This window comes from Pempheris klunzingeri, chromosome 6 (genome assembly GCF_042242105.1).
Source record: "Pempheris klunzingeri isolate RE-2024b chromosome 6, fPemKlu1.hap1, whole genome shotgun sequence".
In the NCBI taxonomy this organism is placed as follows: Eukaryota; Metazoa; Chordata; class Actinopteri; order Acropomatiformes; family Pempheridae; genus Pempheris; species Pempheris klunzingeri.
The window spans coordinates 11,968,528-11,980,583 of NC_092017.1; the positions used below are offsets into that span (position 1 = coordinate 11,968,528).

Here is a 12,056-nt window from a genome sequence, read left to right on the forward strand (position 1 = left end):
ATATTTAAAAACATCAGCAACTTTTCAGTGTACTTCCCCCTACTCATCACATGACAAAGTAATCAAGGCCGGTCATGAGAAACTAAGCCAACATTACTTATGAAACTGCAGTGGGGGTAACATACTGGACAAGCAGGGTCACGTTTACTTCACTTATATAGAAGATAACAATGTGTTTGTAAGTTCCCCAGGGAGAAGAGAAACTAGTCTGTTGAGTAGTGAGGACGCACCACCACTTGGTAGGACAACAGGTTAGAGTGGCATGCATAAGCTTGTTCTGCACTGCTCGGGACAGACACAAGATTCACACCACCAACAGCACTGAATTCACCAACGTGGACCACGTACTTCCCCTCACACATCACGACAAGCCTGTTGCTGTAGTGAATACGTCCCTGCATCTCACGGGATAACTCACTGTTCTCTCTCACAGTCTTCAAACTAACAGCTGGCAAAGACAGACAAGTGACTCTTTCTCTTAAACACTCTTCCTGGCTGATGTAAACCCTTGCTTTCCAGAGCATGTTGTTAAAAGTGAAGCGGGCACTGCTGTGAACAGGGGTTTGGAAATCAGATGTCAGACTAGTTGGCTGGCCGTAATGAGTGTGGAACCTGAAATATTTTTGAGCTTTGAAGATGTTGTAGTAGCTGAAGGTGGAGCTCCATGGCCTGCCCGTGCTAGGGAATTGATCAGCGCCTCACAGTTTCCTCATCTAACACCAGCATCCTCGTTGTGATTACAGTTATAGGTCCCCCACCCACTAAATGTGCACTGGGTCAACATCATCCAGTCTGTCTGGGATCACATGAGGAGACAGAAGGATCTGAGGCAGCATCCAGATAAGATCTGTGGTTAGTTCTCCAACATGTTTGGAACAACCTACCTGCTGAGTTTATTCAAAAACTGTGTGCAAGTGTACCTGAAGAACTGATGCTGTTTTGAAGACAAAGGGTGGTCACACCAAATATTGATTTGATTTAGATTTTTCTTCTGTTCACTCACTTTGCATTTTTTTATTCTTACTTTGCATCATTTCTTTTAAAACTTTTGCACAGTAATGTATATATCTGTTTGCAGTTTGTAGTACATCTAGTACAACAGAAACTGGAGGGGAAATTCCTTGTGTGTGTGTGTGTGTGTGTGTGTGTGTGTGTAGGCTGTTGTCTATATCGCTATATGGAATAAAACCAAGCTCGGTGTATGTGAAGCAAACTGAATCCTTTATTATCTTGCGCAAGAGAGTCACATCATCCACACCACAGGAGAGTGAAGGAGCTGACTGACACAAAGAGGTAACAGAGAGATTCTTAAAGCAGCTGGGCGTATCATTAGTACAAACAGTTCCCCTTCCTCATTTAGCTCAAGGAACTGGTTCTAACCCCAATTCCAAGAAACTGGGTGCATAAGCATAATCATGATCTTTATCCTTATAAGGTAAAAGAAAGTCAGTCAAACATAGCACATATATATTTACATCATAGACATGAAGCGAGATAACCATTAGGTGAACTTAGTGTTTTCTAGCCGTTCGACCTCACACTTCTGCTCAGAATACTTTCCTGTCCTGGTCATGATCTTTTTCTTAGAATAAGTGAAAGGGCTGTTGCAGGGCAGATATGCATAACTTCATAACGTCATTTCAGCATTTTTCCATTACAAGGCTTACACATACTGTACTTGGCCATTAAAGGTGATTCTGATTTGTATGATTTGACACCCCCCTCGCCTTTACCCCACTCTTGGATAACTTATGCAGACTGCAGTGACACCTTGAGGTCTTTATGCTACATTGCTGACTCCATAATCCTGCCAATGAATATAATACTTGAGAATATTTTTTTCTCCCCGTCTAGCTATCTGTCCAGCTATCTAGTTATTGAAGAACTGTCCACAGAAAACAGGTCCGTGAATATTGTTATGAGCAACTCCTCCACATCTTTATATAATCTTTAACTAGAATAAACATTGAGACACTGTAAAGACACTGAAAATTGAAGAAATACTTTTTTGTAAATACTTCTTTTAACCAAAATGTTGGATAATGGACAATTTAATTTCATTTAATTTGTATTTTAAGTAAAAAAAAAAAAAAAGGACCGATATTGAGAAAGTTGGGGCGTTGCTTAGCAACCGTTAGCTAGCAGCTAACAACAACTTGTAGGAGGAAGAGAAGGAGCGAATAAAGCCCGTGAAAAATGGCTTCTTCTTTTTTTTTTTAAGACAACAACTTAATTATTGGGGTAATTAGAGCTTTGTAACAAACACCCTATAGAGCAGCTAGTTCTGGGAGCAACAAAAGAAGACTAAATATCGCTAACTTCAGCTCGCCAACGTGACGAGTATGAAGGCAGACAAGATGTCAGCAAAGGAGGAACAAGCGAACATCGGCCAAGTCCTCGGTTTTCTTCGGCAGTGGGACCGTGGGGACAGGACAGTACGCCGCCGCCTGTTGGACACCTTCGTGAGTCAAAACACCGGGAAGACGTTTTACGAGCTGGAGCTGGAGTTTGCTCAGGTTGGCAGCCTCTTCCTGGCCCGACTCACCACCTGGATGAGACTCACGTATCCTTTTTTTTTTTAATCCACAGCACTGGATCACTATAGGTGATGGATGTAAGAACAAATATCAATAATGCTTTTTGTCCTTCCTGCTTTATGCACACTTGTTATTGTACTGTGGTTAAAATCATTATCCGTGTATCAGTATAAGCTACTTGAAGTCCTGCCTGTAGGGAGCAGGTCTGTTCCTGTTCCTGCTCTGAACTATGTGAGAGCCAGTCCCTCACTGAATATTCAGATACATGTTTGGGACATCACTGGAACTGCAGCTTAAAGCTATTGGGATTTTCCTGTCTGCGTCAAGCCAGTGAGTGGGATGAAATGCTTTATCCTAATTTGTGCATCACTACATCTGTGTCCCATGACGGAGATCTCGTCTCACGTTCCTCAGTGATCAGTATCTCATGGAGTTCCTGGAGGATGGAGGTGTTCTCACGCTCCTGGACGTCTTAGGCCACTCTGAGAGCAAAGAGGAAGAAAAGGCAGAGGCCCTCCGTCTCCTGCTCGCTGTCTCGAATGCCGGCCGCAAGTACAAAGAGATTATCTGTGAAAGCTGTGGTAGATACATGCACACTTGTTCATGCACTACATGTATAACCAGTGCAATAGTTACACACCTGAAATGCAGACACGGTGCTTTTAAAAAAACAATCTACTACCAGATTTCTTGTAATCTGTTTTCTTATACCATTTGGATAATTTCTGCAGCACTGTAGGAACCATATCAGCTGTTTTGTTACACTCTTGCAGGTGTGAAAGCCGTAGCGGAGTGCCTGGCTACGTCGAACACAGCTACAACCCAAGAGACAGCATGTGCCCTCCTGGAGTCGCTGTCACATGGAAACCCCAAATACCAAAACCAAATCTACAAAGGTCTGATTGCTCTCATGACCTGTACCTCACCTACAGCCCAGCAGCTGGTCCTGCACGCCTTACGCACCGTGCAGGTGAAGCAAGAGAGTCAGCCATATTGATGCAAGCCATGTAATTTCAACATCCTCAGAGCATGCATGTGCCCTCATCCTCGCTCTTTCACACAATTGATCATAGCTTTTTAACTTGTTGTATTTAACCAATGAGAAGAAATACAATAGTTATCCTGCTGTCCTCTCTCACAGGCCAAAATGAAAACAGCCCATCACAGCATTGTAAAACCTCTTCTGAATATGCTCAGGTCCCTGCACCTCGAGGTTCAGGATGAAGGTAAGTACAGAAAATGTTTGAAACCCACATAGTGGTAAACTCTTGCTGAGGCTGATGGTCTGTTTTTTTTTTTATGCGCCTTGTCATTTTTTATTAATCACCTTTTAATCTCTCTCTCTCTTTAACACTCTTCTCTCCCTGCATACGATTCTGGCAGCTATAAATCTGATCTTAGAACTGAAGTGTTATGATGTGAGGCCAATGCTGCTCAGTGGACTGGTCGCTCTGCTGAGGCCTACTAAAGAAGAAGTACAGCAGCAACAGGATATGGAGGGTAACACTTTGGTGTTTAAGTGTGCTTTTAAACATGTATTAATTTTTTCCCCCTCAAGACTGATACAGTACAGGGATCCTTTTAGACATTAACAAGGTAACATAACATATCTTGTTGATACATCAGAGTCTGATATAATCAAGATGACTGGATCTCTGCCCGTGTTTGTGCAACAAGCTGCTGCAGCTAAAACTATACGGTAATATATTAATGTAATACATGCTTAGATTGATAAATAATTCTAGTATATTGCTTTAATGACTTCAGTTATCTCAGTGTAATAAGTTTAGCTTTTGTCAAACAGTAATAATGTATTTTTATGATGTATTTTTTATATACGCTAAAGCTTGGTGGCAGAGGATAGTGGAGAGGTGTCTCCTGAGCTTCTCTCTCTTGGAGTGATCCAACATCTTCTGTACGCAATGGGCAACAGAGAGCACACTGATACCCAAATACAAGCCAGTCTGGCCTTGGAGGTAACATACATGCTTTCATATTTTCAGGAAGGCACACGTTTTCTCTCCAAAGATGATTTCTACACAGCTTGTGTCGTGACTATTTGCTACACTTAAAAAGCCACTGAGAGGCTGTGAGATTTCATGATGATGCATTCTTCCAGTAAAATGCTCAGTTGCTAGATCAAGGTGGTGATAATTGTCAAGTTAAGTTCATTGTTTCCATCTAAAGTAAAATAAACCACAGAAACTACAAGACACACAATTGTACAACTTGTTCTAAAAACTGTGCTCCTATGATGAATAGAGCAGAGTTCTTCAAGTCTATGCATATTGTAGACATATTGTCCGCTCTCATCTCTGCACAGCACTTTGTCCGCTCATACCCAGTTATTGAGGAACATGTGCAGAGAGCCATTGGCACTACTCTGTTTGCAGCCTTTATGGTAAGCTTTAATAACTTATTAATACAGTGGTGGCACAAGTTAAAAGGTCAATGTGGAAGCTGCTAGAAGGCAGCACTAACAGACTCAACCGCCCTCTTTCTACAGCACAAAGCCGACACTTTGTACATGAACATCGATGAAACACAAGCAGAAATCCTGCTAACTAACAAGGTGAACGTAACTGAAGGTAATGATTGTTATTAGGGCATCTTAAAACTTTCCCTTTTTTCCTCTGTAGTCTGTTCTATGTGAGAATAATATAGGAATTTTTTTTCTTGGCAATCTTTGCATTCCAGTTTTGGATGGTGACAACTCCGAGGGGTGACGAGAGGAACAAATCATTTTAATCATGCAGATGAATCAAATGTTGAGTAAATACTGTTTGTATGTAATTAAAAGAGTTTGATTTCTAATTTGCTGTGCACATTCTCACATTCATGGAATTATATCTTAAAAAAGGGAATTACTCAGGACCTTACATTCATCTATGCTCGGTTTTAATAGTTTTACACTGAATTATCAGCCTTGTTCTCTTTTTCTGTGATGATTCATATGTTGATTATTTTATATATTTATATTTGAATGTTTATACATCTATATTTTATATTAATGATATCACTTCATCCTCTGATCCAGGGTAATGCTTTCCAGTCAGCCAATAGTTATCAATAAGAGACATTTGCACAAGCGCACAGACCACCTTACGTAATTTTGATTTTGACCCTCCCACCGGAGGTGACGTTATACGTACGTCACCCGTTTCCTCCCCGCTGATTGGACGAGCAGCGGCTGACCCCTCTGAACGTGGCGGGAGACCAAATGAACCCGTGAAGTAAGCAGGAGTCAAATAAATGTCCGCATGTTGGGTGTGTGGTTATGAGCAGGTTACGGCCAGCAATGCAGAGAGGAAAGAGAGCCACACTGGAGATGATAGGAACAGCAAAACCAAAGCGGAAGAGGTCAAAGACAGCCGTGAAAGAAGGTATTTAATTTATCTGCGTGAAGACGAACCTGCTCCCTGTTTGTTTGCAAACATCCTGCAGCCTGCATGAGACTTGTACAGTGTACTGCAATCCAGAATTACTGCCACTCAATAAACACCACATTATAATTTATAGGTGACCTTTGTTTAACCAGGAGGTCGCTCAAGATTGAAATCCGAGCAGACCTCTTTAGACAGCACACCGGCTACTGTTTAATGATGAATGATGAATGGATGAATGCCTTTTTATTGCCATTTCATCATTACAAAACATACAACGAGATTTGGAGTGCTAACTCCTGTAAAGTGCTCATTACATATTCACACACACATTCACACAGTAATAAATAATGAGTGAGGAATAACAGTAATGAGTTAGTCCTCTTCAAAATGTTGCACATTGTCCCACATAAGATAAAACATTCATTCTGAATACTGAAGTCTGCCTGAAGCTGTTACTGAGTCTGTTAGACCGAGATCTCTGCTGGGATAATAATTTACTGTTAACCGACAATAAAACACTTACAATAGTTGAAATGTTTTAAGTAATAGATACCACCATGACACCTCCCCCTGCATTTCATTGAATAAAGCCAAGTTCAGAATTCTGCTTTCATTTAGTTTTTTGACATTTTAGAGCCAAAGCAGTTTTTTTTTTTATATCACTCCACAAATCAGAAAATACTGTCAGTAGCCAAAACAACAACAAACAAACAAAACCATGGTCAGGGATAATGTCATATAATCCCTCTGTGAAAACCTTCAGAACATAGATGGGAATAAATCCGGTCTGGTCTGGTGTATGTATTTGCTGCTGCAATGGAAATGTCTTGCTCAGAGGAGGAGAAAAGGCAAATTTTGAGAGAATAGTCCTTTACCTTTTTGTGCAGTTTGAATTAGAATGGTGTTCTTTTTCATTATTTATGTATATTTTTTAGTTATATGAATGATGCTCTTGGTCTTCCAGAGGAAACCACGAATGCGTACTCGTACCACTCTTTCCATGACCCTGCTGACGTTGTGCTGCTTCGGTCTCAGCTCCTCAGCTGGTATGACAAGGAGAAGAGAGAGCTCCCATGGAGAACTCTGGTAAAGAGAGACTTTTCTCTCACTGGTTTGCCAAGAAATGTCTTTTTTTAATATTCATATTTCTTTGTTAATTGCATGTAGTTAAAAGTACAGCTGGTGTTGTATTGAGTTTGGTTCATTGATATGGTTACTGCAGCTTGCCTTTATCACTGAGATGTCTGCCACACCCACTTTGGTGGCTTCATTAATATTTTTACTACAAGACTAAATAAATCCTAAAAGTAAAACCAATGTGTAGTCAGTAAATCATACTAGGGCTGTGCAATACAGTCAAAATATCATATTTAATGGTGATATCTGACAGTATTTGAATTTTTCAGTTGAAATTGCCCTAATGATAAGTCACAATATTGAGGTCTTTCACTTTTATGTAATGGTACTCTCATCTGGTTAGCAGCATACATTAATAATAGATCATTAAATGCACCTGTATCATTCTAAATATGCCCCAATATTGCACGTGATATGTATCAAGTTATATTTCTGTGCCTGGTTACACTCATGAAGCAGTGAAAAACCAATGCTGAATTTATGACTAAATTCACTCCTTGTATTTCTTTTCCAGGCAGAAACGGAGTCAGACCTCAACATCAGGACCTACGCGGGTAAGAAAATGTTTGCCTGTCAAAATCACAGGTGTTTTACTCCTGCTGACACCTTTTATAAGACAGCTGTCTCTCTTTTTAGTGTGGGTTTCAGAAATCATGCTGCAACAGACGCAAGTTGCCACGGTAATAGACTACTACAACAAATGGATGAAGGTAGGCGTCTCTGAGGTATTTGTTTCATTAGAGTCCTACTGATATATTGAATGTAATCAGTATATGTTGTGCATTATGTGTAACTTAAACTCTTTCTTCTCTGTGTTCCAGCGGTGGCCCACGGTGCAGCATCTTGCAGCTGCCACACTAGAGGTGATTACGAAGAGCACTCGCTGAAGATGATGGTGATGTTAAAATTGCAGCGATTTCAAATGATTTCATTTATGTGCAGGAAGTGAACCAGATGTGGGCGGGTCTTGGCTACTATTCCAGAGGAAAAAGGCTGCATGAAGGAGCTCAAAAGGTGTGTGGTGTGCTCTTTGACCATATTTCTGGAGCATACATCTGGATCTTAAATGGAACAATAACAATGTGGAATAATTAGTCATTTTGTATGATCCGTTGACCAAGAGAATGTGAAATCTCGGGCTGCAGAGTGTTTAGTCTATCACTGGCCTGTTTCAGGTGGTGTCAGAGCTGAAGGGGCAGATGCCTCGCACAGCTGACGGCCTGCTGAAGCAGCTGCCTGGAGTGGGACGCTACACGGCCGCGGCTATAGGCTCTATTTCACTGGGCCAGGTCGGTTGTCACACACACACACACACACCTGGAGACACACGTCTGCATCAGAGCTGTATGCGTCTCCATGTGCAAGAGCAAACTCTTAAGGCCTCTTGATGCCTCCGTTTATCACTGATGATGAAGGTTTCTGTTGCCTAGGTTACTGGAGTTGTAGATGGCAACGTGATTCGGGTGCTGTGTCGCCTGAGGGCCATTGGAGCTGACAGCACGAGTCCTGCAGTAACAGAGACACTTTGGTGAGATTAAAACTGAAAGCGCAAATATATATACGTGTGTGTGTGTGTGTATGTAAATCCATAGTGTACCTACGATAGAAATTACAGACCTCTCCATTCTTTGTAAGTGGGAAAACTTGCAAGATCGGCAGTGTATCAAATACTTATATAGAGAGTCTGACTTTGACACCAGCATACATGAATAAATATATTGGTTGTTTTTCTTTCTTGCTCAAAGCAAGTTTGACGTTGGTTTGCCCGCATGCAATAAACATCAGCACATTTTAGTCCATAAAGTTTACAGGCTCTCTCTCAGCCTGCGCTTCTAATTGTCGAGTTTATGCTGAATGCAGTCCGCTCTCACTGTCAACCTATTCAAATCTAAAAGTCTAAATATGCTCTCTGAATGTTTTTTATGTGAAATCAATGCCTGCATCAGTCTTTGTGAATATCTTTGAAGTTTCAACTAAGTCTAATCCAAATCCAGCCTTAAAATACATTCATTTTCTCTATTTCAGGAGTCTAGCCAATACTGTGGTGGACCCTGAGAGACCGGGGGACTTTAACCAGGCCATGATGGAGCTGGGAGCACGAGTATGCACCCCCAAAGGACCACTGTGCAGCCAGTGTCCTGTCCGCCCTCACTGTCACTCTTACCGCAAGGTAAAAAGCATCCTCAGTCCTAAACCAGGGCTAGAATGTGATGCTTAAGGTTTGTGCTTTCCACTGTAAATGCATAAGAAGCCGGTGCTAACATAGATTATTAATGATCATACTGTGCGTGATCGTGCACTCATACAGTGTGTGAATGTGCAGGTTCACCTCAAACATGAGGAAAACTCCAAGAAGCTGTTGGGGAAGCTGTCAACCCTGCCTGATATAGAAGACTGTAGTAAGAGTCCTAAGTCCTCTTCTCTCCCTCAGACATTCATGTAGCAAAGATACTATGTTAAATTACTTCTGCCTCCGGCTCAGTGAACAGCGGGACGTGTCTGCTGTGTCCCTCTGAGCCCTGGGACGATGAGCTGGGTGTTCAGAACTTCCCCAGAAAGCCGGCGAAGAAGCCGCCTCGAGCGGAGACAACCCTGACCTGTGTGGTGATCAGACCTGGGGAGGAGGGAGAGGACGAGTTTCTGCTCACACAGAGGCCAAACAAAGGTGAGCGCCTGCAGTGTGTCCCACCGGGCCACCATACAGAGACCCCTCACCCAACTGATAATCGGACTGGAGTGTGTGTGCGCATCACAAAACTGGCATGGGATGTGCACAGTCCAGGGCAGGAGGGCCCAACCCGGGAACAGCCTGTTAACCCGGCTGCTTTCAGACAACCGCTGTTCCACCACCAGACTACAGAGCAGCTTCTTTCTTTCCACACCCTACCATGAAAAATAGGTTTTTTTTCCCCTGTTTTTTTAAGTGTAGCAGTTGGGACGACAACTTGCATTTCATTGTGTAACCCTCTGTTGTAGGATGACAAATAACTGACCCTTGTACCTTGTTGGCAGGTTTGCTAGCAGGCTTGTGGGAATTTCCAAGTCTTGTTCAGGAGGAGAAGAGCTCTGCGATGAAAGAGAAGAGGGCGCTGTGTGCTGAGATCAGCAGGATATTGGGGACCCACCTGACTGAAAGCCTCTTCCAGTATGCTGGAGAGGTGAGCCTGATGTTCAACATCCGTCTGCCAAACTCACTTTTACATGCACATAAAACTCTTTGTGCTGGATCACTGACTGGCTGTTTTGCAGGTGGTTCACATCTTCTCCCACATCCACCAGACGTACCTGGTGCACAGTGTGCGTTTGAGGGAGCGTGACACACAAACACAGACTGAAAATGCCCAGTGGCTCACAAGATCCGCTCTGCAGGAAGCTGCTGTGTCCACAGGAGTGAAAAAGGTTTTTTTTATTTTTTTTATTTTGTCTTCATGGTGTGTGTGTGGACTTGATTATCTCTCCCAGAAAACTTGCTTTTACAGCAGCAGCCTGGTGTGCAGAGACACTTGCTGTAGTGTCCCTGTGTCAGATTACAGAAGTTTGCCCTGATGTCACACTGCTAACTGGAGCTGCGTTAAATGTAAAAAGTGTCCTCTGGTGACTGTTTTTAGTTTCAGTATGTGTTGGGACAGTTGTAGTCGGCTGTTTGAGTTTGTTTCAGAAAGGTGTGACAGCAGGAGCGAGCGAGTGTCCACACTTGTTCATGTGTTGTCTGTGTGAATGAATCCATGATGGGGATCGACATGTTGACTCTCTTGCAGATTTTGAAGCTTTGCGATGCTGTTGACAGTCAAAAAGAACAAACCTCTAAGGTAAGACCCTGTGGATTTTATTAAAATGGGTATAAATGTATTTAATCCTGTAATCCTGTTATTATATCCACCTGTGTAAGATTCCACCTTTATTGTTTGTGTCACTTAGGATGGAAAAAGACAAAAGAACTCCGGCGTAAAGAATGACAAGAAAAAACCCAAACTGAGTGCAGCTAACGGCAGCGGCAGCAGCAGACAGCTCTCCCTCAGCTCTTTCTTTAAGACGGTTAAACAGGAATCTTGATGAGATCTCATGTGAAAGCCCCACATGGTGTCTTTTCTTGCATATTATCGTTGAAGCATCCCCAAGTTGCCACATTGAGCTCTGATCACTTGGAATTAGATACAAAATACAAATTATTTTAATAAGACAAGTTTTTAAATTTGTGTATTGTGTATATCGCTCCTGATATTCCTGTAGTGAATCAGCAGTGTATCATTATAGATAATGTTTTAACACCATATTAGACAATGAAGTTACATCTATACATCATCCTTAAATTCACCGCAGTCATTTCATATCAGCGTAATCTATGTTTTACAAGCAGTATATAAGATAATTGTCGTGTTTACAACCACAATGAAGGTGGAAAAGAATGTGTCTCAAATAAAAGACAAACGCCAGGTTTCATGCCAGCTGTGGCACATGTGAACTTGCCAATTCAGATTGCTTTACTTACTTTACTAATTTACTTTAATTTACGTTTTATACTATTATGTATATTTTCATCATGGAGAAAGCGAACAAAACATCTGCTGTTTTTTTTTTATAATAAAAACATGTTTTCATGTTATAATGACGTACGGTCTTGTTACTGCAACACGCTGACTTATTTCATTTTGAAGAAGAGTTTCATGTAATAACTTGAGAAGCTTTCACAGGTTATAACAAGAATAAGATCTGGTTAAAGTCTGAGGAGAACATATTGTAAGTTTATTTAAATTCTACTCTGGTGAGACAGATGACTGGTAGCAGCTAAGTGAGCTGGAGAAAAGGATCGGTCTGATTACTTGGTGCTAAATTATGTCTGAGCTAGAGGAACTTGGAGGGCTGTACGGACAGTTTATCAGTGGCTTTTCTACTGAGACGCAACACTTTGTTATATGACTTTACTATATAACAGCATATATATATATATATATATATATATATATATCTTAAATTAAATTGCAACAGCAGACATCTT

The 12,056-nt window shown here is 41.6% G+C and overlaps 1 protein-coding gene across 1 annotated transcript; it reads left to right on the forward strand.

Moving 5' to 3' along the window:
* The first annotated feature begins 2,283 nt into the window (after positions 1 to 2,283).
* mutyh (mutY DNA glycosylase) lies at positions 2,284 to 11,267 on the forward strand. The gene is made up of 26 exons (XM_070832176.1): positions 2,284 to 2,563; positions 2,799 to 2,867; positions 2,952 to 3,118; positions 3,311 to 3,507; positions 3,679 to 3,763; positions 3,921 to 4,037; positions 4,164 to 4,236; positions 4,384 to 4,513; positions 4,861 to 4,938; positions 5,044 to 5,125; positions 5,235 to 5,259; positions 5,772 to 5,920; positions 6,888 to 7,009; positions 7,575 to 7,614; positions 7,697 to 7,770; positions 7,882 to 7,923; positions 8,003 to 8,074; positions 8,236 to 8,349; positions 8,491 to 8,588; positions 9,086 to 9,230; positions 9,384 to 9,459; positions 9,543 to 9,725; positions 10,073 to 10,218; positions 10,310 to 10,459; positions 10,819 to 10,869; positions 10,979 to 11,267. The coding sequence occupies exons 1-26, from the start codon at positions 2,343 to 2,345 to the stop codon at positions 11,111 to 11,113; spliced, it is 2,841 nt and encodes a 946-aa protein (XP_070688277.1). The 5' UTR covers positions 2,284 to 2,342; the 3' UTR covers positions 11,114 to 11,267.
* Positions 11,268 to 12,056: the final 789 nt, after the last annotated feature.

What these genes read in the sequence shown, in the direction of transcription:
- mutyh (XM_070832176.1), top strand. Translation starts at nt 2,343, where the DNA reads ATGAAGGCAGACAAGATGTCAGCAAAGGAGGAACAAGCGAACATCGGC. An exon ending in ACTACAACAAATGGATGAAG is followed by an intron (nt 7,771 to 7,881) that starts GTAGGCGTCTCT and finishes TCTGTGTTCCAG; the next exon opens with CGGTGGCCCACGGTGCAGCA. An exon ending in AAAAAGAACAAACCTCTAAG is followed by an intron (nt 10,870 to 10,978) that starts GTAAGACCCTGT and finishes TGTGTCACTTAG; the next exon opens with GATGGAAAAAGACAAAAGAA.